The following is a 27,022-nucleotide window of genomic DNA, read 5'->3' as shown; positions in this document are numbered from 1 at the left end:
CTGTACTCTCTGCTGAGAACGTGAGAGAGACCGACATCTCATTGACAGCTTAGTCCCCTGTCAGAGCCTCTGCTGGCGCTCGGAGGGTGACTCTCTTGTGCAGCTTCCCAACCGTGATGCTGTACATGTTGGATATTTAATTTTTGTTTTCCTATAAACCTTGACATCTTGCCTTTTATTTTTATAGGCTTCATTTTGGATTTTTTAGTTTCTGTTAAAACTTCAAAAAAAAAAGAAAGCAAATATCCAGAAATATCTTTGATATTTTATATAAATTTTTATATTTCACTTTCATTAAAAATACTCTATGAAAGAGGCTTATACCTTATAATATTTTATACTTTATAGTGCATCATATTTAATTGAAAACATTTTTTGAAGACAGGTTCTCTCTATGTTGCCCTGGCTAGCCTGGAACTCACTGTGTAGACCAGTCTGCCATCAACTTCACAGAAACCCACCGCCTCTGGTCCCGAGGGCTGGGATCTTTAGCATGTGTCACCACAACGGGCCAGAATTTTGAATTCTTAAAAATTTTATCTGGGGATGCACCTCAGTAGTAGGCATTTGCCTAGGTTCTATCCCTGTTACACCACTCCAAGCTGGGGGAGCTGGGGACCGAACCCAGGGCCTTGCGCCTGCTAGGCAAGCGCTCTACCACTGAGCTAAATCCCCAACCCCCCTTTACAGTCTTAAAAATACAGTTTTACATAAAGTATATACAGTACAAAATATTATGTACAATTATACTGTGTGTTTTATTAAATATTTCATCTACGTGACATAGAAATACACAAAAGTGACATATGTAAATACATAACGTTTTATAAAAATGTAACGTCTATAGCATATAGCATGCTCTGTTATCTATTACCTTTTTCACATTGGTTTATTTAGTGCATGCGCACGCCTGCACTGTGGCGGTCAGAGAAGTCTGTGGGAGTGCGTTTTCTCTTTGCACCGTGCAGGTTCCGGGGATTAAACACAGGGCGTCCTGCTTGGTGCCTTTCACCTGTTGGGGCATCTTGCCGGCTTTCATACATTCACTATACACAGTGTTAGCCATATAACATCTGTGGCTAAAGATGTTACATTTTCTAAGACCGTTCCGCTCTGCGTCAGGCAGGAGCATGCGCAGCCGCGTGCTGGGTTCCCTGGCCATCTCATACCCCTCTGGTCCCTCCAGGATGTGGTCTTGATGCGGGCACTGCGTGACATGAACCTGCCCAAGTTTGTGTTTGAGGACGTCCCCCTCTTCCTGGGCCTCATCTCTGATCTGTTTCCCGGGCTGGACTGCCCCCGTGTGCGCTACCCAGATTTCAACGATGCCGTAGAAGATGTGTTGGAGGAGAACGGTTATGTGCTGCTGCCTGTCCAGGTGAGCCGCACTGCTGGGGTCCAGGATGGCTACACCCCCTTCCCCCCCCTCTCTCTCTCTGTCTCTCTCTCTCTCTCTCTCTCTCTCTCTCTCTCTCTCTCTCTCTCTCTCTCTCTGTCTCCCTCTCCCCTCCTCTCTGTCTCTCCTCTCTCTCTCTCTCTCTGTCTCTCCTCTCTCTCTGTCTCTCTGTCTCTGTCTCTCTGTCTCTCTTCTCTCCTATATACACACACACAGAAAGAGAGACAGACAGACAGACAGACAAATCTCACATCGTAACTCATCATTACCAGCCTGGCACTCACTGTGTGACGCAGGCTGGCATCAGACTCATAGCACTTGTCATACAAGCTGGCCAACCTGTGTTGCCTGGAACCCTGTAAAAAGCTGGGCTCTGCAGTACTCATTTGTAAACCGGCTCTGGTGGGACAGACACTGGTAGGTCCCTGAGACTTGCTGACCAGACAGCCTAGCCTGATCAGTGAGCCCCAAGTTCAATAAGAGATGCTGTTTCAAAAATTAAAAGGGGGAGCAATCAGGTAATATACCTACTTTTGGCCAACACACACACAGACACACACACTCATGAAAACACGCACACACACACACACACACACACACTCATGAAAACACGCACACATGCCCCCCCCACACACACAGACACATACACACACACACAGACACACACACACACACACACACACACAGACACACACACAGAGAGACACACACAGATACACACACAGACACACACACACACACACACACACAGACACACACACAGAGACACACACACAGACACACACTCACACACACACAGAGACACACACTCATGAAAACACACACACACGCCCACACACACACAGACACACACACACAGACACAACACAAACACCACACACACACAGACACACACACACACTCATGAAACACGCACACATGCCCACACACATACACAGAGACACACACACAGACACACACACACACACACACACACACACACACAGATACACACACACACAGACACACACACACATACTCATGAAAACACGCACACATGCCCACACACACACACACACACACACACACACACACACACACACACACATACACACACACAGACACACACACACAGACACACACAGACACACACACACACACACAGACACACACACAGACACACACACACACACACACACACACACACACACACACACACACACACACACACACACACACACACACACACACACACACACACACACACACACACACACACACACACACACACACACACACACACACACACACACCACACACACACACACACACACACACACACACACACACAGACACACACACCCACACACACACACACAGAGACACACAGAGACACACACACACGCACAGACACACACACACATGAAAACACGCACACACACACAGACACACACACACACACACACACACTCATGAAAACGCACACATCCCTCTCAGGAATATAAACCAACACATTGCTTTGGCAAGCAGTCTTCCTGGCCTTTAGCACATTACACACAGGGCCATCCTAGAACCCAGTGACCACACTACTTGGACCCGAGGTAGGTGAGAACATGTCTGCTCAGGAGACACTCGTGAGCTCCCGTGATCAGATTATCCACAATAACCTAGCTGTGGAAACTCTGGTGTCTGGCAGACAGCTACATGTGGCCTAGACATGCAATAAATTAATATTTTGCCATAAAATGAACAAGGTGGGCTTAGTGGCATATGCTTCCAGCACTCAGGAGGCAGAAGCAGGGAGATCAGGGGCTCAGGGCTAGCCTCAGCTACATAGTGGTTGTTTCTCTCCTGTCCCAAGTTCAGGTGGTCAGGCCCGGTTGCAAGCTTCTCTGCAAGCTAAGCCATCTCACCAGCCCCAAACTACATCTTAATAAGCTGTTATTTTTTCCCTCCAGAAGATATGTTTAATGGCACTGCCCATGTCTGTCCCACAGGTAGACAAAGTGGTCCAAATGTTCGAGACCATGCTGACCCGCCACACCACAATGGTGGTAGGGCCCACAGGAGGGGGCAAGTCCGTGGTCATCAATACTCTATGTCAGGCCCAGACCAAGTGAGTGTCCTGCCGGGGGTGGGGACATTTGCCGGGGCAACCTCTTGGGAAATGTTTGGCAAGAGCTTTATTTCCTGGGGGTGGAGGTGGGGGTTAGTCCCAACCATGAGTTGTTTTTCTGATTGATGTGACCAAATATTTACAAAAAGCAGATCAGGGCGAGGGAGGTCTCAGCATTTGAGAGGACGGAATTCATCACGTCAGGAAGGTGTTGTAGAGTTCTTGGAGGCCGGTGAGCAGGCACATAGCGCTGAGACTCCTCATATCTGCAAAGGCCAGAAAGCAGAGAGTCAATAATGCTGACCCTCAGTGAAATTTCCCCATTTTCCAATTTTATTTATTCTGAGACCACAGCCCGTGGGATGGTCCTACCGGCGTTCAGGGAAGATTTTTCTTCCTTGGTTAAAATCCTGAAAACGAAGCTGGCGAGATGGCTCAGCAGTTGAGAGCATCTGCTGCTCTTGCAGAGGACCCCAGGTTGGTTCTCAGCACCCACAGGGTGATTCACAGCCATCTGTAACTGTAGGTCCATGGAATCTGGCGCCCCCTCTGGCCTCTGTAGGAACTGCATGAATGTAGTGCACAGACATGTAAGCCAAGAACGCTCAACACACAAAATAAAAATAAATACATCTTGAAAAAGAACTTTTCTCAAAAGTGTCCTCTTAGGAGGGGAAGTATGCAAGTTCAGCCACATTACCCTAGCTTCAGATTGCTCCTGTAACATGAGTCAGAACCCTCGATGGGCAATGATGGTTGTCACTTCCACGGAGAACTTGGCACCAGGCCTGTGTGCAGGAGGCCACAGGTCTACCTTTAATTTACCCTACATTATGTGCAAGGGCCAGCGAGATGGCTCAGAGCCTGGAAAGGTGCTTGTGGCCAAGCTTGACGACCTGACATGGTAGGAGAAACCTGACTCTCACAAACTGTCCTCTGAACTCCCAATGAGCTATGATGACAATTATATAAATGCCTAGAATTAAATAAAGCCTCTGGAGGATACTAAAGGCTCACCGTGTAGTGACAGTCTTCCTTCAAGGGTGAACTTCTCAACTTTTTGCTTTCCGCTTGCCAATCACTGGGTTCTAGAGAGACTTGGAGAATGCCAATATTACAGGCAAACTCTAAATGGAGCCATGAGATCTCTGTGGCTCTAGCACTTCTAGATTGCATAGCAAATCTCCAGACTGGGGATGGGAGGTGGCTTCACAGTTAATGAGCATTTGCTGCCCGAACAGGAGGGCTTAAGTTCCAATCCCCCGTGCCCACCTAAAAAGACAGGCATAGCGCTGGGTCCCTGTAACCCAGTGCTGTGGTGGGGTAGGCAGATCCCCCAGGCTTTTTGGCCACAAGCCTAGCTCCAGGCTCAGTGAGAGACGCCGCCTCAAAGAAATAAGGCAGAGAGAGTAGAACAGGACAGGCAGGCAGTGTCATCCTGTGGCCTCTGCACACGCACATGGGTGAAATACTGCCTATACATACATCTCACACACACACACACACACACACACACACACACACACACACACACACGCACACACACAAAATGTACAAAATCCTTGTGTCTGGGAGGCACCACTTCTTACTTCTCCCTGTCCCACGTGAAGGACCCTGGGACAGCGGCATGCTGAGGCCTGGGGTTCATTGCCTTAATTGTTTTCTTCCATTCTTTAGTCCACTGTTAGGTAATTGTCACAACCATCACACAAATACACGCGTGTGTGTCACAGCGTGTGTTTACTATTTTCACTCATTTGTTTTCATATTCTGGTCAGCGGGTAGCATTAGGTTTGGTTTTCCTTTGCCTTGTCCCAGTGCGGTGGAGAATCATCAGAGAGACACATGCCCTGTCTTATAAAGTGCGAAACGCATAGCCAGGTGTGGTGGTGCATGCCTGCAGTTTAGCAGACAGAGGCAGGAGGATTGCCACTAGTTTGAAGTCAGTCTGGTTGATCCAGTAAGTCCTAGGCTAGCCAGGGCAACATTGTGAAACCCCGTCTTCAACCTTCCTTACAAAATAGAAACACGGATGGGTTTCGAGTGGCTCCCCACCCGCTCTTCCTCTCACGGTTTATCTCCCTTGGGCGTTTCTCGGTCCTGAGCCATGGCTGAAGCTACTTCTCTGGTTTAGGCTTGGGATCTTGACAAAACTGTACATCCTGAACCCCAAAGCCGTGAGTGTCATTGAGCTGTATGGCATCCTGGACCCCAACACTCGAGACTGGACAGATGGGGTGCTGTCCAACATCTTCCGGGAGATCAACAAGCCGACTGACAAGAAGGAACGGAAGTGAGTGCCTTCCTAATTGGCCAGAGCCTGGGTTAGCTATTTCTTTGGCGTCCTTCAATTTTTGAGCAGTTTCTTAAATTTTTTTTAACCTTATAACCTTGATGTTTTAGAAGATTCCAGATTCCAGATTCTGCGGTACAGACAGAGTCTCAGTTTTAGTTTTCCGACTTCTGAGGTTAGATTCTGGCTGTGCATCGCAGAATACCCCGGGGACGGGGTATCTCTCTCTGCACTGGAGATGCGTGGCGTCTGCACATCCCATTAGTCAGGGCACCTTCTCTTCTGGACCAGGCTTTACTTCCCAACGGCCATTAGCGGATCGGCCGTCTATAGGAGACACCTCATGGTGGTGCTAACACCCCATTCCTCATCAACCCCATACCCAGTGGTCTGAACAGTGAGTGTTACTTGCTTGAGTCCAGCCTTTCTACCATGGATACAGACGGAAAGGGACTCCTGTTGGGAGGTGACATAATTGGAGTGTGGGCTGTAAGCCACACGGTGGAACTGGAAACATGTTGCATGTCCTCAACTTGATAACAAGCCAGAGGGTATGAATGTATACGTTTATTTTTAGGAACTATGTGCTAAAGTATTTAGGGGAAAGGCTTATCCTATCTGTGATAGATCAAAGAGAGAGGCAAGTTGGTAGGAGGGAGAACAGAGGGGGGTGAGGGAGGGAGAGGGGAGCAGAGGGAGAGGGGAAGGGAGGAGGGAGGAAGAGATAGAGGGAAAAGGACAGAGGAAAAGGGGGAGGGGAAAGGGAAGCGGGAGAGAGAGATGGATGGATGGATGGATAGATAGATAGATAGATAGATAGATAGATAGATAGATAGATAGATAGATAGACAGACAGACACACAGATAGGCAGACTATGAATTTTACAGTTGGAATATCTGCCTGGCCCCCTGAACTATTTCCTTATGAAGATATAATTGCCATGGAGTTGGGAGCCATCCCCATAATCTAGAGCGATCTTGTCTTGAGATCTTTAGCTAAGCTCTGTCCCTCCCCCGGCTAAGTGTAGTGTGTGGCGGCCCACATCTGTAAACCTAGCATCTGGGGTGCTGAGGTATGAGAGTTTTCGGCTAGCCTGAGCTACCTCATGAGAGGCTGCCTAAAAATAAATACCTTGGGCCGGAGAGGTGGCTGAGTGGTTAGGGGCACTGCCCGCTCTTCCAGATGAGTGGGGGTTCAGTTCCTAGCACCCAGCTGTCAACCGTCCGTAACTGCAGTTCCAGCTGCCCTTTCTTGAGCTCAGAGGGCACTGCATACAAATGTGGTACAGACATCTATGCAGACACATATTCATGCGAATGGAATAAAAGTGAAAAAAATCTTTAAAAAATTAAGGAAAAGGGAAAGAAAGAACAAGGTATTTTTAAAAAATAGTGATAAGTTGACATTTATTCTTGATACAATGGGATGCGGGGTGGTGGACCCTGACACTCTCTGTCACTCACTCGGGATTGGTAGATGATTCCCATTCAAGAGTGTGGAATGCTAGTTGGCTCTGCAGTAAATGTTTCCCCATTAGAGCAATGCCGACCATGCATGCTATTGGCCAGTGCAGCCGTGTGTTATTCTCAGGAGGGAAGGCCAGTTCACCAAGGGAAGCTAGCCAGATCGTGCGTGACATTCTCCGATCCTTAAACATGGGCGGGTTTCTCAGCATTTACACTGGAGGGACAGTGGGGTCATTGGGGTCTGGGGTCTGGGATTTACCGACCAAACTCTGCTCCTTGGTCACTGCAGGTATATCTTGTTTGATGGCGACGTGGATGCCTTGTGGGTGGAAAACATGAACTCGGTGATGGACGACAACAAGCTGTTGACCTTGGCCAACGGGGAGCGCATTCGTCTCCAGTCCCACTGTGCTCTGCTGTTTGAGGCAAGTAGTGCCTAGAACCGAACTTGAACACAAGCCTCGCTTTGGGTTAATTAATTCTTTATCAAGGTAGGTGGCTATGAAAATGCGGAAGTCTGTAATGAGTCATTTGTCTATGTGTACGCAGTCAGGGCAGAGGACAACTCCAATGTGTGAGTCCCAGGGGCTGAACTTGGCTTGTGAGGTTTGGCAGCCAATGGTTTGCTCGCCGAACCATCTCGTCTGCCCCGTCCCTTTGTTTCCCGTCTTCTTCCATTCTCTCCTCTTTACTCTAAGCCATGGTTGGCTCTTTTTTTTTTTTTTTAAGCTATTTTTCCCGAGAATCTTTCTAGTGTCCACAACATGGTAGCCTGTGATTCAGTCCTTTACTAAATTTAGACCCGAGTTTGGGTTTGGAAAGATGGCTCAGTGGTTAAGTGAATGTACTATTCCATAGTTCCTGAGTTTGCCTTCCAGCACCCAGCTCACAAGCGCCCATCACATGAGCTCTGGAAGATACAATACCGTCTTCTGGCCGCTCCAGGTACTACACTTACATAGTGTACAGACATACACACACACACACACACACACACACACACACACACACACACACAACACAAGCTTTTAATGCTACACATTATTACTGGACATAATGTCATATGCTTGTAATCCCAGCAAATTAGAAGACTGCTAGATTTCCATGAGTCTGAGACCTATAGCAAGTCCCGAGCTTACAGAAGCAAAGCAAAAGTTAAAAACTTTACACATTCCTTAATGATGGAGTCCTCTGAATGTGAGGATTCGTCTACTGCATCGCTTGCTGGCCCTCCCTCCTCAGAATACTATATCGCTGACTTGTTTAACAGGGCACCCTATTTACATAGTTTTGAATGTGGAAATACTTACTGCGTAGCCAACTATTAAACTGTAATTCATTCTTTGCCTCTTCGGGCCATTTGTTTTCGTCTGGAGTTTGTAGTGACCTTCCTTTTTTTCTCACAGTTTGCCTTGATCTTCATTAAGAAATTCTTTCTAGTTGGGGATTTAGCTCAGCGGTAGAGCACTTGCCTAGCAAGCGCAAGGCCCTGGGTTCGGTCCCCAGCTACGAGGAAAAAAAAAAAAAAAAAAAAGCAGGAAAGAAATTCTTTCTATCATGTCAAGAATTGAACCCTCCCTTAGGACTCGATCTTGCCCCAGCTTAATAGTGACATCGTCTTTCTCCAGTCTGCAGAATCCATCGGTGCACTTGTGTTTGTGTATATGGTGGTCTAGTTGGCCCATGTAACTGTGTCTTTTATGAAGAGAGACATCTGTCAATGTTGTTAACTTTAGACTTACACTTTGTGATACCTGATGCTGGCCATGTTAAAAACAAAACAGAGAGGAAGAGAAGAAAACTGTAACATGATATTTGGGGCCTGGGACCTTTGGTCAGTTGGTAGAGAGCTTGTAGTGTGTTGTTTTTGCTCTACCCAGAAGTCCCACCTATACCTTCTGCCCTTCCGCCCTTCTGCTCAGCAATTGGCCCATGGCTTTCTTTACTGACAGATCAAGAACCAATTGGGGAACAGGACCTTAGCATCAGAACTGCCCCTACAGAGCCCACCTTGCATTCCCAAGGCCCTAAGTTTATCCCCAACACTGCATAAAGCAGATGTGTTGACACACCCCTGTCATTTAAGCCCTCAGGAAGTGGAAGCGTGAGGACTGGGAGTTCAAGGTTATCCTTAATTACAGGGTAGCCCGGACTACATACGATCCTACCTTAAAAAACTGAAACAGCCTGGCAGTAGTTGCAGATTCCTTTAATCCCTTGGGAGGCAGAGGCAGGTGGATCTCTGTGAGTTTGAGGCTAGCTTGGTCTGGTGAGTTCCAGGACAGCCAAGACCACACAAGGAATCCCTGTCTTGGAAAAGAAAAAGGAAATAAAGAAAAAAAAAACAGAGCAAAAATCAATCAATCAATCAATCAAACAAAAAGTAAACAAAACAAAATGGTTGGAGAGACGACCTAGTGGTTCGCATGGGCAATCTCATCATGACCGCCATGTTTGGTTAAAAATCTCACAACAGCTGTGCCGACTATCGGCAGGGCTTCAAGTCCTTGCGAATCTTTGCACAAGGAGGGCCTTGGCATGCGGACCATGTGTTAGCAGCCACAAGCAGAGGGCTTACTAGCTGAAGGGTTTGCTTTCTCCCCAGGTTGGAGACTTGCAATACGCATCCCCGGCCACTGTATCTCGATGTGGGATGGTCTATGTGGACCCTAAGAACTTGAAATACCAGCCATACTGGAAAAAATGGCTACAACAAATACAAAACAAGGTGAGAATTGTCCTCAAACCGCTCAAGCATGAGCAGGCGTGTCATACAAGGGATGCTTGGAGGAGAGAGCACCTTGTCCTCCACCTGCCGTGTGTGTCCCTGAGTGCACAGAATGACGGGTCTCTGGGTCATGTGTCCTGTTGAGATGGGCAATGATATTCACAGATTAGGCCTGGAAGCAAGACACCTCTGCAAAGAGGCAGGTAGGAAACATTCTCGGTTGCATGAGTGAGTTACTCTAGTTTGCCTCTAGGGTGGGAGCACAGGCAGAGACAATAGACACTGCAGGGACATGACTGTAGCCAGCAAATGTCAACCCAGGTAGATTCTGGTTAACATACATCTGGACACACACACACACACACACACACACACACACACACACACACACACACACACACACACCAGTGTGCAAACCTGGTTCAGATGAGCCCAGTAGTTAAGGAGAGACAGGATGCCCCATTCTGCGCTTTGGCTCAACTGCATGAGTGTCATGCACGTGAACCGGTTTGCCCTGTGGTAGAGATCGCCTGGCTTCAGCTAACGGCTGTGCCCCATCTTAACAGGACTCATGGAAAGTTGATGTATGTCAGGGCCACAGGAAGCAATGTCCTATGGGGAGGCTTTTCTTCATGGGGACTCATAAAGACCCATGAGTCCCCTGGTGGACATCGATGCCATGTTGAAAAGACACTTCCAGTGCTCAACTTTACTTTCGTAAGATAAACTTTACTTTTTGATTAAGTACACACGCATACGCACGCGCGCGCGCGCGCACACACACACACACACACACATGAGTACAGTGTCAAGAAGAAGGCATCTGACCCCCTGGAGCTGGAGTTACAGCAGTTATGAGCTTCCCAGTGTGGGTCCTGGGAACTGAACTTTGGTTCCTCTACAAAAGCAATCCACTGTCTTAAACTTTTAAAAAAAATATTATTTTATTATATTATGCATATTAGTGGTTGTGTGCAAGCCTGCTTCGCTCAGGGAGGTCAGACGATGATGTCAGATCCTCTGGGATTGGAGTCATAGCCTGTTGGGAGCCACCATGTAGGTGTAGAGAATTGGACACGGGTCCTCTGTAAAAGCAACAAATATTCTTAACTGCTGGCCCATGGCTCCGGAGTTAGCACGCCCTCGTAACCACGGAGCCTGCCCCCCTAGCCATACATCCTGCTACGTTCCTTTAAACTCTTTGCTGAATGACTGGTTGTGACACTTGAAGTCTAAGACCATCAGCTTCTCTTCTGTAGAAAGGAAACTGTTATCCCCTGTCATCCCAGAGTTGGGGTACATTGTGGTAGGAAAGGGACCTGTTATCCCCCGTCACTCCAGAGTTGGGGTACATTGTGGTAGGAAAGGGAAATGGCCGTAGCTAAAGAATCTTTCTTGTGTGTGACGTCACACGCATGGAAGTCACCGGCCCTGGGGTTCGGCCCCCGTTGAAATCATGGTCATAGCTATTTCTTCTGCTTCTCGGGACAAGGCAAACCTCTGATGAAGTTCCAGTTAAAAGGACCCTTGGAAAGGATTTGGATCTCTCCTCCGTAGGTGGAGCAAAAATATTTAAATGAACTCTTCGAGAAGTATGTGCCGACACTCATCGACATGATCATCGAAGGGTTTGTAGATGGGAGGCAAGGGGAGAAGCTGAAGATGGTGGTCCCTCAGACAGACCTAAATATGGTAAGAACACCTCTCAGCTGAGGGCAGAGGGAAGGCTGCCCCAGAGATGGCCCTCGGGGTGGGGGAGGGGCCTAGGGAAACAGTGATGCCTCGTGGATGATTGGTGGGGCGTATTCTCGGGACCCCCATGCAAGCCGAGGCGCCAGGCTCCACAGGTCCAAACCAATATGGCGGGCATAGGTGCCATCACTGTGGGATAGGGAACCCCAGCACTCAGGATAGGATGGTGTCGTGGAGGTCAGAAAGATGGGCTGAGACAGGCTCTTTGTGACCAGGTGACCCAGTTAACCAAGATGATGGACTCGCTACTAGAAGGAGAAATTGAGGACCCTGACCTGCTAGAGTGCTTCTTCCTGGAGGCTCTCTACTGTTCGCTGGGCTCCTCCCTCCTTGACGAAGGAAGGATCAGGTTTGACGAGTGTATTAAAAACCTCTCCTCAATGCCAACTGCGGAGACTGAAGGAAACTGGGCCCGTCCTGGAGAATTGCCAGGTAGGAATCGGGAACCTCTCTCGGGTGCAGAGGAGATGAACAGACTTTTCCTTGTTCCTGCCTGTGCGGGTTGGCAGACTGTGTGGTTTGGCGGCCTGGGTGACATGACTACTACTGCATTCGAGACTTCAAGTGTGTTGCCCACTCCAGCAGGCCAACCCCCAGACGCCACTGCTAGCGGAGGCTGCTCCTCTGACGCCATCTTGGACCCTTATGCTCCAGCTGTGTCTCAGCTCTCCACGCTGGACAAACACCTAGGGTTCCCCGTTTTATCTCGGGGCTCCCCCATCTGTCTCATAGACCAGCAGGAAGACAGCCTATGAAGGGTTTAAGGTTTTATTACTTATTCACTTTACATCTGCTCACTGCCCCGCTTCCGGTCACCCCTTCCCATAATCCGTATCCCCCCCCCCAGCCTCCCCTTCTCCTCTGATCAGGTGGGGGCCTCTTGGGTATCCCCCCACCCTGGTACATCAAGTCTGTGAGCTTAGGCACATCACCTCCCACTGAGGCCAGACAATACAGCCCAGCTATAAGAGCATATCCCAAGGACAGGCAAGAGCTTTTGGGATAGCCCCACTCCAGTTATTTGGGGCCTACACGAAGACCCAAACTGTACATCTGCTACATATGTATGTGGAGGCGAGACGTAGGCCCAGCCTGTGTATGTTCTTTGGTTGATGGTTCAGACTCAAGGGTCCAGGTTAGTTGACTCTGTTAGTCTTCCTGTGGAGTTTTTATACCCTTCTGGGCCCACAATCCTTCCTCCTATTCTTCCATAAGAGTCCCCTGTCCACTGTTTGGCTGTGGGTGTCTGCATCTGTCTGGGTCAGCTGCTGGGTGGAGACTCTCAGGAGACAGCTATGCTAGGCTTCTGTCTGCAAGCATAACAGAGTGTCATTAATGGTGTCAGGGATTGGTGCTTGCCCATGGGATGAGTGTCAAAATGGGCCATTCCCACAGTCTGTGTTCAAAGTCCTTAGTCATCAGGGAAATGCAAATCAAAACAACTCTGAAATTCCATCTCACACCGGTCAGAAGGGCTAAGATCAAAAACTCAGGTGACAGAGGTGACAGCAGATGCTGGCGAGGATGTGGAGCAAGGGGAGCACTCCTCCATTGCTGGTGGGAGTGCCAACTTGTACAAATCACTTTGGCAAAAAATTTGGTGGTTCTTCAGAAACTGGGAATAGTCCTACCACTCCTGGGTTTAAGATTTTGCGTGAAGACATTCGCCCTTAAATACGAACAGGGAGCCCATGAACGGCCTTCTGCTTGGAGAAGCAGTCTGTCCCAGAGATGGGTGGGCAAGGCATACATGCGAACGGGGTCCTGTGAGGAAATGGTGTGGAGAGTAGGGTGCAGAGGTGGGCAGGGGTCCAGCTCTGGAGCTGTCCTGGACACCACGGTTCTCCACCTCTTCCCTATCCTGTCTTTGCCCGATGCTCTCATGGGCTGTGGATCATGGGCCATACCCATACATCTCCAGTCTCAGAGTTCAGCATCTGCATCAAAATTGTTTACGTGCCTCTATCTTCCCTTGTTTGGACCACCAGCATCTATAAGGGTGGGGACATGGCTTTTCACCCCACGGTTGTGTCCCCATGGAAGGCTTGGTGGCTAATTGCAAACAGGTAGTGCTGATCAAAATTCTCAGACCCTGACCCATGCGAGGACAGCGTCGATTCTGGGTACCTGTCCTGTAAAACCGTAGCAAGTACAGACAGTGTATTCCAGATGTGTCGGAATCTATCCTGTTCCCACGTCCATGACCAAAGCAACATGACTCCTTGTCCCCTGCAGGGCATCTTCCCACCCTGTATGAGTTTCATTTTGATACCAAGCGCAACTATTGGATCCCGTGGAACAAGCTAGTTCCCGAGTACGTTCACAACCACCAGAAGAGATTCGTCGACATCCTGGGTGTGTAAGCACTGCTCTTGAGCTTGGCTTCCTGGTGTGAATGAGTGTGGAAGGGTGTATGAAGACGACTGTGGCCTCATTGGCAACTGAGTGCCATCCAGGAAACTGGTTGGGGGTGACTAGAGCTTGGCACCATGGGTCCTTTGGGGTCCCTCTTTGTCCCATGCCTCTTGAGCACCTCTGTGCGACTGTGTCCTGGGCATTTCTGGGTAAACTGAGGCTCATGGTGGCCCATTCTCCACTTTCCTTTGCGTTTCCTAGGGTGTCCCAGCCACAGAGCCGGATAGGTTCAGGGAGGGCAGGAGGGGAGCCACAGCCTTGGTTCGCAAAGGGCGTGGGCCTGGAGAGTTCTGTTCAATCCCCTATGACTCCACAGTCGGCGTGTCCGGCCTGGTGCATGGTGCTAATGCAGCAAGACACCTGCATTTTCTCAGCAGCCCCCTGGGACTGAAACTTTCCTACGGGAGGGTGGGCGGGCTGCACCCGACTGGGCTATGATGCTGCCTGCAGAAGAGGTTTCCAGGAAACCAGGAAATCGGCCCTGAGCTGGGTTTTCATTGAGTGCAAATCATCTGGGGTTCAGGGAGCAGGGTGGTTGGAGTTGGGTCAGTTGCCATGATCACTTTGCCAAGGAAATATTTCATACTTAATTTGATCCAGTGGATGTCACATCCCCCAAAACCCCGTGGAATGGCAGGGAACCTGAGGCTAGGCTTTGAGTCAGGTTCACCTGTGCAGTCAGAGCTTGGCTCAAAAACAACAAAACAAACACCAGGTGGCAGCCCCATGGCGCACCTCTTTGATCCCAGTACTTGGGAGGCAGAGGCAGGCAGATCTCTGTGAGTTCAAGGCCAGTCTGGTCTACAGAGTGAGTTCCAGGACAACCAGGGATACACATGGAAACCCTGGCTTGAAAAGCCAAAAACAACCCAGGTTGGAGAGATGGCTTAGTGGTTCAGTGGCCAGCAACCACATGACAGTCAACAACTGACTGAAACTCCAGCTCCAGGAGGAGTTTCCAGGAAGGATCTGGCTCCTTCCCTCACACAGACACACACGTCGGCAAAAACCACTGATGCATATTCAAAACTCGAAAAAGAATCAAAACAAAATTGCTTGTGTGTGTGTGTGTGTGTGTGTGTGTGTGTGTGTATTGCAGGTGTATGCACCTGGGCACACTTGGGGAAGCATAAGCACCCTGTCATGTGTCTTCCTATAATGCTCTGTGCTTTCTTGCCTTGAGACAGGGCCCCTCCTGAGCCTGTTCTGCTCTCCTGACTGGCCAGCAAGCTCAGGACCTGCCTGTCTTCTTCATTCTCCTGGATATTAGCAGCCACACCCACAAGCCACACCCACACAGCCACACACACACACAGCCACACACACACACAACCACACACACAAGCCACACACACACAGCCACACACACACAGCCACACACACACAGCCACACACACACACACACACACACACACACACACACACACACACACACACACACACACACACACACACACACACACACACACACACACACACACACACACACACACACACACACACACACACACACACACACACACACACACACACACACACACACACACACACACACACAACCACACACACACATACACACACACAGCCACACCACACCCACCACACCCACACAAAGCCACACACACAGCCACATCCACACACACACACACAGCCACACACACCCACACACACACACAGCCACACACACACACACACACACACAACCACACACACACATACACACACAGCCACAGCCACACCCACAAGCCACACCCACACAAAGCCACACACACACAGCCACATCCACACACACACACAGCCACACATACACATACACACACACACACAACCACACACACACACACACACACAGCCACAGCCACACCCACAAGCCACACACACACACACAAGCCACACACACACACCACACACACACAAACCACACACACACACAAAACACACAGCCACAGACACACACACAGACACAGACACACACACAACCACACACAGCCACACACACACACACACCACACACACAGCCACACACACACACACACACACACCACACACACCACACACACACACACACACACACACACACACACACACACACACACACACACACACACACACAGACACACACACACACACACACACACACACACACACACACACACAGACACACACACACACACAGACACACACAGAGAAAAAGCCACACACACACACACCACACCACACACAGCACACACACACACCACACACACACACAGAGACACACACAGCCACACACACACAGCCACACGCACACACAGAGACACACACACACACACACACACACAGCCACACACACAGCCACACACACACACAGCCACAGCCACACACACAGCCACACACACACACAGCCACACACGGCTTTTAATGTAGGTGCTGGGGATTTGGACTCAGGTCCTCATGCTTCCAGAACACGGTTCATGCCCACTGAGCCACCTCTCTAGTCCCAGCTACCTCTTCTTGGATGCACAGGGCTGTGCGTGAATGGCCGGTGCCCAAATGCCCTGCGTTCCTGTGACAGATTCCCCTACCTTGCAGTTCACACCGTGGATACCACCCGCACCACCTGGATACTAGAACAGATGGTTAAAATCAAGCACCCCGTTCTTTTTGTGGGCGAATCCGGCACGTCCAAGACAGCCACTACCCAGAACTTCCTCAAAAATCTGAACGAGGAGACCAATGTAAGTGTCCGTTTGTCTTAGTCGCCAGTTGCTGCATAACAAGCTACCCCGGCACCCAGTGGCTTAAGGTCACAAGCCCTTATTATGTCTCATCCTCCACGGGTCAGGGATTGCCAAGGGGCCTAGCTGGGCGACTCAAGTCCAGGTTCTCTCGTGAAGTTGTAGCTAAGTGTTGGTGAAGGCTGTGTTCATTTGAAGACCTGGCTGGGGCTGGATGAGCGTCTTCTAAGATGGCGTTTTGTGTGGCTGGAGGCCTCAGATCCTCACAGTGTGGACCCCTCCTAGGACCTTTGCTATAACAAAAGACTAGAGACCTGGTAAGTTACAAAGAGTAGAAGTTTATTCCACCCCACTCTCGGGGGCCAGCTGTCCAAGAGCATGGTGGTGCTGTCTGACAGCCGAGGGCCTTCTTGGTACAGGGCAATGTGGTGGAAAGAGAGAGCCCGCCAGAGAAAGTCCCACCTTCATAACAGAAAAGAAAAACCACTTCTTTAGAATCCTGAGTCGGCTTCTCTGCAAATGGCTTGATAACGTGTTTGAGAGCTCTCCTATCCCTCAGAGGTCCCGGGACCCTCCAAGACTCACTAGCACGAAATGAGGGATTATGTCCCCCACACATTCCGTTCACAGCAGTGACATCCAAAGGCAACTGGCCTCCTTCACAGTGGACATCTCAGATGTTCCTTTGGGACAGTGTCAGGAATGCACCACCCCATCCCAGAGACTCAGACAAACACATGTGTTTCTTTTCACAATGTCAGAATCTACTGAATAATAAGAAATTTACGAGGTTTCAGTGGCAGCTGTTTATCACAAAGTCCACCTACCTACCTTGGGGACCTGTAGCCAGACTTTGGCCATTTTGTGGGTTCGTCTTTCTCCCACCCTCTCCACCCCGTTTCTTCCACCCTTTCAAGCCCCTAGATAGGAGAGAGAAAGGGCAGAGGGGAGAGGGTGACGTTATCATTAGACCACTTCCTGCTGATTAGGGGCGCTGGGTTCCTTGGGGCAAGTTTGATCTTCTCACAGTCAGGATATCTAATTTCTTATCTCCTTTCTTTGTGCATGACTACTTAACAAACCACAACCAATAGCAACCAACCAGCAACCCATCCCACCATTCCCCCCGAATGCCGTAGCATTCATAGACCCTCTGAAAAGCTCTGTGATTCCAAATGTATCTGCAGCTGGCAAAACCACGCCCCTGCTGGAGCACGAGGCAAATCACAGTCAGCTGCTGTGGACAGCCTGAAGCGGCCCCATATCCCTAGACCTGGGATTAAAACAAAAACATATTCCCAGGAAAGAGCAGGTGACGAGACGGATGAGGGGCAGTTGGGTACTCTGTGTCAACAGCAGGGGACAGAGCCAAGTCCTTGGTCCTGGTGCACACACCAGGAATCATGCAATAGGTTTGGTGTGCAGCTATGCTAACACAGTATCTGATGCCCATCACTCTGTGGGGTCCAGAGGGAGTTTCACTCTTTCTTTGGTCTGGTGGAGGTGCTAAGTCCTTGGGCCTGGCTTCCCTGACATTTTAATAAGCCCTTGTGCCCCCCTACAGTTTTGATTCTTCCCAATAAACATAGAAGGGTAGTTCATTTTTCACTTCCAGGAATGAGTCATTTATCAGTCTGTGATGGTTTGGGGGTGGGGAGAGGGGTGGGGCAATTTCTGGGGGTAATAGAAATCCTTCTCTCCCAGTGGAGTCAAAAGTAGGTTGTCTAAGTCTCTTAGGACGGTATGCAGACCAAAGGGCCACCGTTTTATATAACATGGAGCCACTTAGAGTGGGACGCATCCTGGGCTCAGTACATAGCCTTGCTGGGGCCTCTCACTCATAATTCTGCCATATCAGAGGGGCCACACTGGGAGACCTCTGCTCCCCTCGATTGGACATGGGGTGCAGGCAATAGAGGGCCATTGTGGAGGCTGGCTGCCACTCTCTGTCATCCTTTTGTATATTCTAGAACTTGGTCAAATGTGAAGGTCTGTTATGAACAGGTTCCCAGGCTGGACACCAGCACAGGACAAGTTGAAGCTCACACAACTCTCTGGGGACTCATAGCGGGGCCCGGACATGGGGAAAATGAGGGTGTCCATTGTGACAGGGATGCCGCGTCCTTTCCTCATACACGGTCACGCCCAGGGGCCTGTTCACACCCTCTGTGTCCCTCTACTGGCTTCAACAGTTTTTCTACTCTCACAGTCTGATTTGTTTATCTCTATCCACCTCTGTGCTTCCCTTTTCTGCGATAAAAACATGGCTGCCGCAGCTAATAGAAGAAGGGTTGACTTGGGTCTTATGGTTCCAGAGGGGTAAGACTCCATTGCCATCCTGGAGAAGGGTGACAACAACACCAGGCATGGTGGCAGGGACAACTGAGAGCTCACGTCTCAAACAGCCAGAAACCAAGAATGCTAACTGGGAATGGGGTGTGTCTTTTAAAATCTCAACGCCCACCCCAGTGATAGGCATCCTCCTGCAGCAAGGCCATGCCTCCTAATCTTCTCCCAACAGTGCCCACAACTGGATACCAAGTATCCAGTTCCCCGAGACTTATGGGAAATCGCCACAGTGACCGATCTCTGTGAGTTCTGGGTAGCCTGGTCTGAAGAGTGTGTTCCAGGATACCCAGGAGAGAGACGCTGTTTCTACAAACATAAAAAGGCAGCAACGTTCCCCAGTTCCTTCTCTGATGCTTTCCATTTTGTGCTTCTTCTCCTGTGGCCTCTGGAAGCCAGCTTGGCCTCAGGGGCAGAGGGTGCTCAGCTGGGCTTCACCCTGCAAGGAATATTGGGTGGATGAGACCTGCCTACCTGTCTCCCCTCACGCAGTCACAGTATTGTGGTGTGTTTAGCTTTAATGGTGTCATAGTGGAGCGCACATAGCTGGCTCTAGAACCTGCAGGACTTCCAGATCTGTGGAAGCCTCGAGAGGCAGCCACACTCAGAATCCTCTGTGTGCGCCACTTTTCTGGGCTCCTGCCCCTAGACCTCATTGGCTGTGAGCAGACACACACATACAGAGAACCTGTTATTCCTATATGTACATGGGTTCGTGGCTGAATATGAGTATGTGTGTGTGTTGTGTGTGTGTATGTGTGTGTGTGTGTGTACACTCATGCTCACAGTTCCTCTAAGAGCATGAGAGAGAGAGAGAGAGAGAGAGAGAGAGAGAGAAAGAGAGAGAGAGAGCGCCTTGTGCAAGAGCTTGCATAGGAACATTTTCTCTCCAACTATGAAGTTGCCTTGAAAACAGTCGATGTTTAAAATTCATCTGCCACGGTGAGTGGACCAGCAGATGTCATTAAAGTTACCTTTCCCGACTCCGAAGGGCCAAGCCATTACCCTTTTGGAGGCCGCCCAGGTGGAACAACACTCTCCCTCCCACCACATATCATCACATGACTTCCTGAGAGTTTCTCTCTAACCACCCAGCTAGAAAGGACCAAGGAATGATCCTACCCAAGTCCAGCTTGATGAACCAAATGAGTGTGACGGCAGTCACTCACAGAAGCAGGGTGACCTGTGGGTAATTAGCTGGTTGTATATCTTAGGGAGGGTTGGGGGGGACTTCAGTGTCTTTCCATCCCTCTGCCGGTCAATGAAGGGATGTTAGTGGGTCCGACCTTGTGACAGCTCCCATCACAAAGGAGTCACAACTGCTCTGCTTCCAAGACAGCGTGGCCTCAGGGACAGTGCTCCACAGCCTGCATTGTCCAAGGCTCCTGAGTGGCAACATGGAACCTAACAGAAGGACACAGGATACTATTGTTGTCGAGACAGGGTCTCACTGTGTAGACCAGGCTGGCCTTGAACTTACAGAGAACCCCCTGTCTCCCGAGTGTGCCACCGCAACCAGCCCTGGATTTAGCTCTTAAAGCTGAGGAGGCGCCACATGTACATCCTTCTGGAAAGGTTAGTTTGGAAACCAGTGGTTATACCAGCCTCTGCTCTTTGGCAGATTGTACTGATGGTCAATTTCTCCTCTCGGACCACATCCCTGGACATCCAGAGAAATCTAGAAGCCAACGTGGAGAAGCGGACGAAGGACACGTATGGGCCGCCCATGGGGAAGCGCCTGCTGGTGTTCATGGATGACATGAACATGCCAAAGGTGAGCGGGACTTGCAGGGGTTGGATAGGTGTGTGTGTGTGTGTGCGTGTGCGTGTGCGTGTGTGTGTGTGTGTGTGTGTGTGTGTGTGTGTGTGTGTGACTTTAAGATTTTTAGTTTTTGGGGCTAATTTTTATTTATTTTTATGGGCGTGTGCTTTCGTGTGTGGATGAGACCACACGTACCCAAAGAGACCAGAAGAAGGGTGTTAGATCCCTCGGGAGCTAGAGTTACAGGTTGTTGAAAGTTGCCTGACAAGGAGCCAAGAACAGAACTCTGATCGTCCGGAAGAGCAGCAGGCGTTCTTACCCACCGAGCCACCTCTTTAGGTCTGAGCGGGTGTCTTTGACTCCACGCAGTGTGGGAGCCAGCTGAGATGGCAGGTCCCCAGGGCTCCTCTCACACAGGCCTCCTCACTGCGTGACGTGGTCTCCTCTACCAGGAGTAAAGCTGCCGCCAGTGTCTGAGGGGGGCTTTCCTAGTGAACTCTGCCCGTTGTTGCCCCTGTTCTCACCCGTGCGGGAGGCAGAGCGGCAGGCACCTTCCACAGCATGCTCAGTTCCACACTGGGGCTGGGGCCCGACAGGCGGACAACTTTCTCAGCATCCTGGAATTGAGATTCGTATTGGGTCACAGAACCTTTCTCCTCTGGAAATTTGTCGTCTGGAAGAACTCCGCACACGGCAGGATCAGTGCATCTGTAACATGTCTGGCCATCTGTCCACTGTTCATCCACGTATCATGCACTTACTATTTTATTTATCCACTATTTATCTGCTTATTTTTCCATCCATATGATAAGGAATCTGTATGCCAATTCATCCACTATCCATCCACTTATCCATCTCTCCATCCACCCACTCACCCATCCATCTACTTGCTCACCATCTGCCCACCCACACTACCTACCCACTCTTCTGTCTATTCATCTACCTACTCATTCATCCATCTACCCATCCATCTGTCCATCTACCTACTCCCCCTTCTATCTATCCATCTGCCCATCCTTCCATCCACCCACCCACCCCCCCATACCTACCCACTCTTCTGTCTACCCATCTACCTATTCACCCATTCATCTATCCATCTATCATGTGTCCATATACCTACCCAATCATCCATCTATCCATCCATCCACCTACCTACCCACTCATATATCTATCCATCGATCCATCCTCCAATCACCACTCATCTATCCACTCATCTAACCATCCATACATCCATCCAAATGCATATACACACATTCTTCCATCTATCCATCCATACATAGACTCACCTACCCATCTATACATTCGTCCATCCACCCACTCCATTTGCTGAACTCTTCCCAGGAAACTGGTGACGTCTCATGTGTAAATCTCAGTGGTTGTTGCCTTCATGGAGTGAACAGTGTGGTGAGGGAGACAGACCTTAAACCTCAGGAGTGAATAGACATCTGTAGACTGGAGAAGTCCTGTGAGGACATCCCAGAATGCTCAGAGGAAAACAGGAGAGGTGAGCTTTTGAGGTCACCACAGCCTTGCAAAGCCCTGCTTTTTTGATCCCGCTTTTCTCTTTCCTCTAAAACCCTGCCAGGTGGATGAGTATGGAACCCAGCAGCCCATCGCTCTGCTGAAGCTGCTGCTGGAAAAGGGCTACTTATATGACCGTGGAAAAGAACTCAATTGTAAGAGTATCCGTGATCTGGGCTTCATCGCTGCCATGGGCAAGGCAGGAGGGGGCCGCAACGAGGTGGACCCCAGGTTCCTGTCATTGTTCAGCGTCTTCAATGTCCCTTTCCCGTCGGAGGAGTCCCTGCACTTGATCTACTACTCCATTCTGAAGGGCCACACCTCGGTAAGTGGGCTTTCTTTACCCACAAGGAGGACCACACGTGGGTGTGTGAAGGCCTGATTTATTTACCCTCGAGCCTTGCATGACTCTGTTTAACCACAGATGACGGTCATATCCCACACACCCCAATGTCGAAAGGCTGAAAACCAGGCAGGGCAGTCAGAGCAGGTCAGCTGGTGAGCTGCACCCACATGTTAAAAGTGGAAAATCCGTGGAATTGGAGAGTCATTATTTTAACCATTTTAGCAGATGCAGTTCAGAGGCATTTTTGATCCATTCTGTCTTGACTAACTGTTCTCACTGTGTAAATTGTTTTTTTTTTTTAATCTCAAATTTTTCTCTTTTGTTTCAACTTTATTCAATCTTTTTTTTATAGTCCAGACTTTTCTCCCTCCCATACCTCCTCCCCCCCACCCCCATCTCCACGAGGACGTCCCCACCCCTAGCCCCTACCCCAGAACTTTTTTTTTTTAATCCAGAGGAAACCTGTACCCATTACATGATCCCACGTATCCCAGGTAGGCCTCGAGTCCCTTCCAGCCCCCGGAAGCCGCTCACTTCCCTCCACCTCTGCGGCTCCGCCTGCCTGTGGTACCCACATCAGTGGGCGCTGGCATCCGGCTGTGCTCACTTAGCACCAGGTTTTCCAGATTCATCCGCACGCCCGCGTCTCATGACTTTTCCTAATCAAATACTATTCTATCACAAAAATACCACGTTTCGCCTATCCATTCTCCTACTGATAGACACAGTGGGTCTTTCTTTCCTTTTTTTTTTTTTTTTTTTAAAGACATTTGCAGAGAGCATTAGTGGCGTGAGCAGGAAGCTGACATTCTGCACGTTAACGCTTTACAAAAACATCGTTCAGGATCTACCTCCCACCCCTTCGAAGTTCAATTACATCTTCAACCTTCGAGACCTTTCCAGGGTTTTTAATGGCCTTGTCCTTACTAATCCAGATCGGTGAGTTTGGGGGTTTGTTTGTTTTACTAAAATATACTCTAAAGGCTTGATGGCTTTTGTTAGGACTTACCAACGAATCCAATGGCAAGAGAAAAAAAAAAAAGGTGGCAGCGAGTCACATGGCATCCTTGATTATATTAATTGAGAAACAGATAAATGCTTAGGTCATTCTCAACCTGTGGGGGGCAACCCCTTTGAGGCTGAACAATCCTTTCACAGGGGTCTCCTAAGACCATGGGAAAACACAGGTATTTATGAGTCATAACAGTAGCAAAATTACAGTTATTAAGTAGCAACGAAAACAGTTTTATGGGGGGGCTGGAGAGATGGCTCACTGGTTAAGAACACTGATTGCTCTTCCAAAGGTCCCGAGTTCAAATCCCAGCAACCACATGGTGGTTCACAACCATCTGTAATGGGATCTGATGCCCTCTTCTGGTGTGTCTGAAGACAGTGACAATGTACTTATATATAATAAATAAATCTTAAAAGAAAAAAAAAAGGGTTGGGGATTTAGCTCAGTGGTTGAGCGCTTGCCTAGGAAGCGAGCGCAAGGCCCTGGGTTCGGTTCCCAGCCCCAAAAAAAAAGAACCAAAAAAAAAAAAAAAAAAAGAAAAAAAAAACAGTTCTATGGTTGGGCGGTGGGGTGGTCACCACCACATGAGAAACTGTCCTAAAGGGTTACAGCATTAGGAAGATTGAGAACAACTGGACTAGAGAATCCACACGTTTTTGTCACTTTTGACTGCATTGGTCAAAGCCCACCTGGGGTATGTGAGACCTTGTCTCAGAAAAGTCAAAATCAAGAAGTAGGGGGGACAGAGAGCTGGAGATGGTGCAGGTCTAGTGTGAGTTCACAACCCGGATCTTCAGTAGTCGCGTAAATGCTGGGCTGGTGCGGGAGCTCTCCGGTCATTTCAGCGGATCCCCGGAGCGAGCTGGCTAGCCGGGCTACCCTTATCCGAGAGCTCTGGGTTTGACAAAGAGATCCTGCCTCAGAGAATAAGGGTAGGGGGTCCAGAACCATTGCCTTAGGGCCACAGCCGATGCTCCTTAGCCCCTGTAATTGGGGCGTCTTGGTCATCTGCTCGGCTGGGGCTGGGGGCTGTGTGGATCCTGTGGACTCATTTGATACAGTGTTTCGGCGGAGTGGGAGATGAGCCTCTCTTCAGGAGTTGCCACATACAGCCCAGAAGGAATTAGGACTCTGTAAAAATAGCCTCATGAGCATCAGACTCCCACGTTCCCTGCCCGTTTCAGTCTCTGCGGCGTTGTACAACCTCCGTAACATAAGTGGGCACAGAAATGGAGGTTGGGAGTTAAAGGAAGTGAAGCCACACAGGTGGCAAGCAGTTCTCAATCTGCGGGCTTGTGACCCCGGGCATCTACTCTTGTGTGGATTTGTGCCAGGAACTGGTAACCTTGAAAGGCAGCAAAGGGTTCAGCAGATGAGTGCTCCTAGCTGTCTGCAGTCACACCAGAAGCCAGCACTGGACTCCATCACAGATGGTTGTGAGCCACCATGTCTGTGGTTGCTGGGAATTGAACTCAGGAAGAGTAGCCAGTGCTCTTAACTGTTGAGCCATCTCTCCAGCCCAACCGAGGATGACTTAAGAGCAGCCGTTCTTCTCGTTCCCAGTCTTCTGGATGGGGCGGTGGCTTTTCGCCAGGAACTAGAGAAAGTTCTAGAAATAGGGCCGGGAACAGGAGCAGCTCTGAGGCTGACCTATTGTTTTTCTTGATAGGGTCTCTCTGTGTAGCCCTGGCTGTTCCCAAACTTGCTTTGTAGACCAGGCTAGCCTTGAACTCAGCGATCCACCTGCCTCTGCCTCCTGAGTGCTGGGATTGAAGGCGTGTTCTGCCACTGCTCAGCAGGGCTGATTTTAAGTTCCCGCATCCTAGCATGCAGGCATGGGCTTCGGATACTGTGTGGAACTGACAGGAAATTTTCTTTTCTTCCTATCGGTAGGATGACCTGTGGGTGATGATTTCGTGGGCCCGCTATTTAATTTGCTGACTTCCGGGTAGAACGGGACAGAGTGGCTTTTAGGGATATAACTCTTGTGCTCTCCCACCCACCCGGGCCCCTTCCTCCCCAAAGGACCTGGTGACCAACAACATTGTCCTTCTCTCCCGTAGGTTCCAGACAGTGTCCCAAATGGTAAGGGTGTGGAGAAATGAGTGCTTGCGCGTTTTCCATGACCGGCTCATCAACGAAGTCGACAAGCAGCTGGTGAGCATGCGCAGCCGCCGTGGCGGCTGGGAAACCCCATGCCAGGTCTGAGTAGAACCCATGCCAGCGGGGCCTGCAAGAGGGTTCAGCGGGCGCTTGTGGTCGAGCCTAATGAACCGTGTTTCATCCCTGGGGCCTATGTGGTGAAAAGAGAGAACCAACTCCCAGAAGTTATATTCTGACCGCTACACATGACCCCCTCGGCACAAATAAATAAGTAAATGTAATTTTAAAAACAACAAAAGAGGGTTTTGAAAAAAAGTGAAACCAAGAATGTAAACCGAGGTATTTAGACAGGATGCTCGCAGCTGCAGGATAGGCGCCACTGGGGAAGGTCTAGGCAGATTATCCCACTGATAAGGGCAAAGTCTCTTTTTCTGCCAAATGTATGCGACCGGGCACCGTCTGGGACCTCATCCTCTTTTGTTTCAAGGTGCAAGACTACATAGGGGACCTGGTGAAGGAGCATTTTAACGATGACTACGAGATGGTGATGAGGGATCCCATCCTCTTCGGGGACTTCCGGACGGCTCTGCAAGAGGAGGAGCCACGTATTTATGAAGACATCCAGGACTACGAGGCCGCCAAGGCACTGTTTGAGGTGTGGACCGCCCGCCTCCGTCTTGTCCTCCCAGTTTGGGGTGTGTTTGGTGACTCCAGTGGCTCTCTTGTCTGAAATGGGCTCTGGCTCGCTCTGCCAGGTTGACACCCAGCAGACTCTAGATTTAATTAATTAATTAATTTTGGGGGACAGGATTTCTCTGTGTCGACCAGGCTGGCCTCTTAACTCAAGAGATCCGCCTACCTCTGCCCCACCCCATCAAGTGCTGGGATTCCTGGCTAGATTCGTTTTATTTTTAATTGTATGTGTGTGTACACATGTGAGCAGGTCCCTGGAGGGGCCAAGAAAGAGGGTGTTGGAGCCCCTGGGACTGGAGTTAGGCTTGAGCCACCTGATGTGAATGCTGGGAAATGCACTTGGGCCCCGGGGAGAGCAACTTCTCCCAGCTGA

The 27,022-nt window shown here is 49.7% G+C and overlaps 1 protein-coding gene across 1 annotated transcript in view; it reads left to right on the top strand.

The window, feature by feature from the left end:
- The window catches only part of Dnah10 (dynein axonemal heavy chain 10), a 121,923-nt gene that overhangs the window by 64,065 nt on the left and 30,836 nt on the right, over positions 1-27,022 (top strand). The window contains 14 exon segments of the mRNA XM_032886496.1: positions 1,187-1,378; positions 3,373-3,491; positions 5,626-5,784; positions 7,541-7,676; positions 9,857-9,979; positions 11,537-11,671; positions 11,947-12,163; positions 13,967-14,086; positions 16,718-16,863; positions 20,831-20,983; positions 22,557-22,817; positions 23,605-23,777; positions 25,917-26,010; positions 26,444-26,611. Of these exon segments, the coding sequence (XP_032742387.1) occupies positions 1,187-1,378; positions 3,373-3,491; positions 5,626-5,784; positions 7,541-7,676; positions 9,857-9,979; positions 11,537-11,671; positions 11,947-12,163; positions 13,967-14,086; positions 16,718-16,863; positions 20,831-20,983; positions 22,557-22,817; positions 23,605-23,777; positions 25,917-26,010; positions 26,444-26,611 (2,196 nt within the window).

This window comes from Rattus rattus, chromosome 16 (assembly GCF_011064425.1).
Source record: "Rattus rattus isolate New Zealand chromosome 16, Rrattus_CSIRO_v1, whole genome shotgun sequence".
NCBI lineage: Eukaryota > Metazoa > Chordata > Mammalia > Rodentia > Muridae > Rattus > Rattus rattus.
This window is presented reverse-complemented; position numbering and strand designations above follow the sequence as displayed.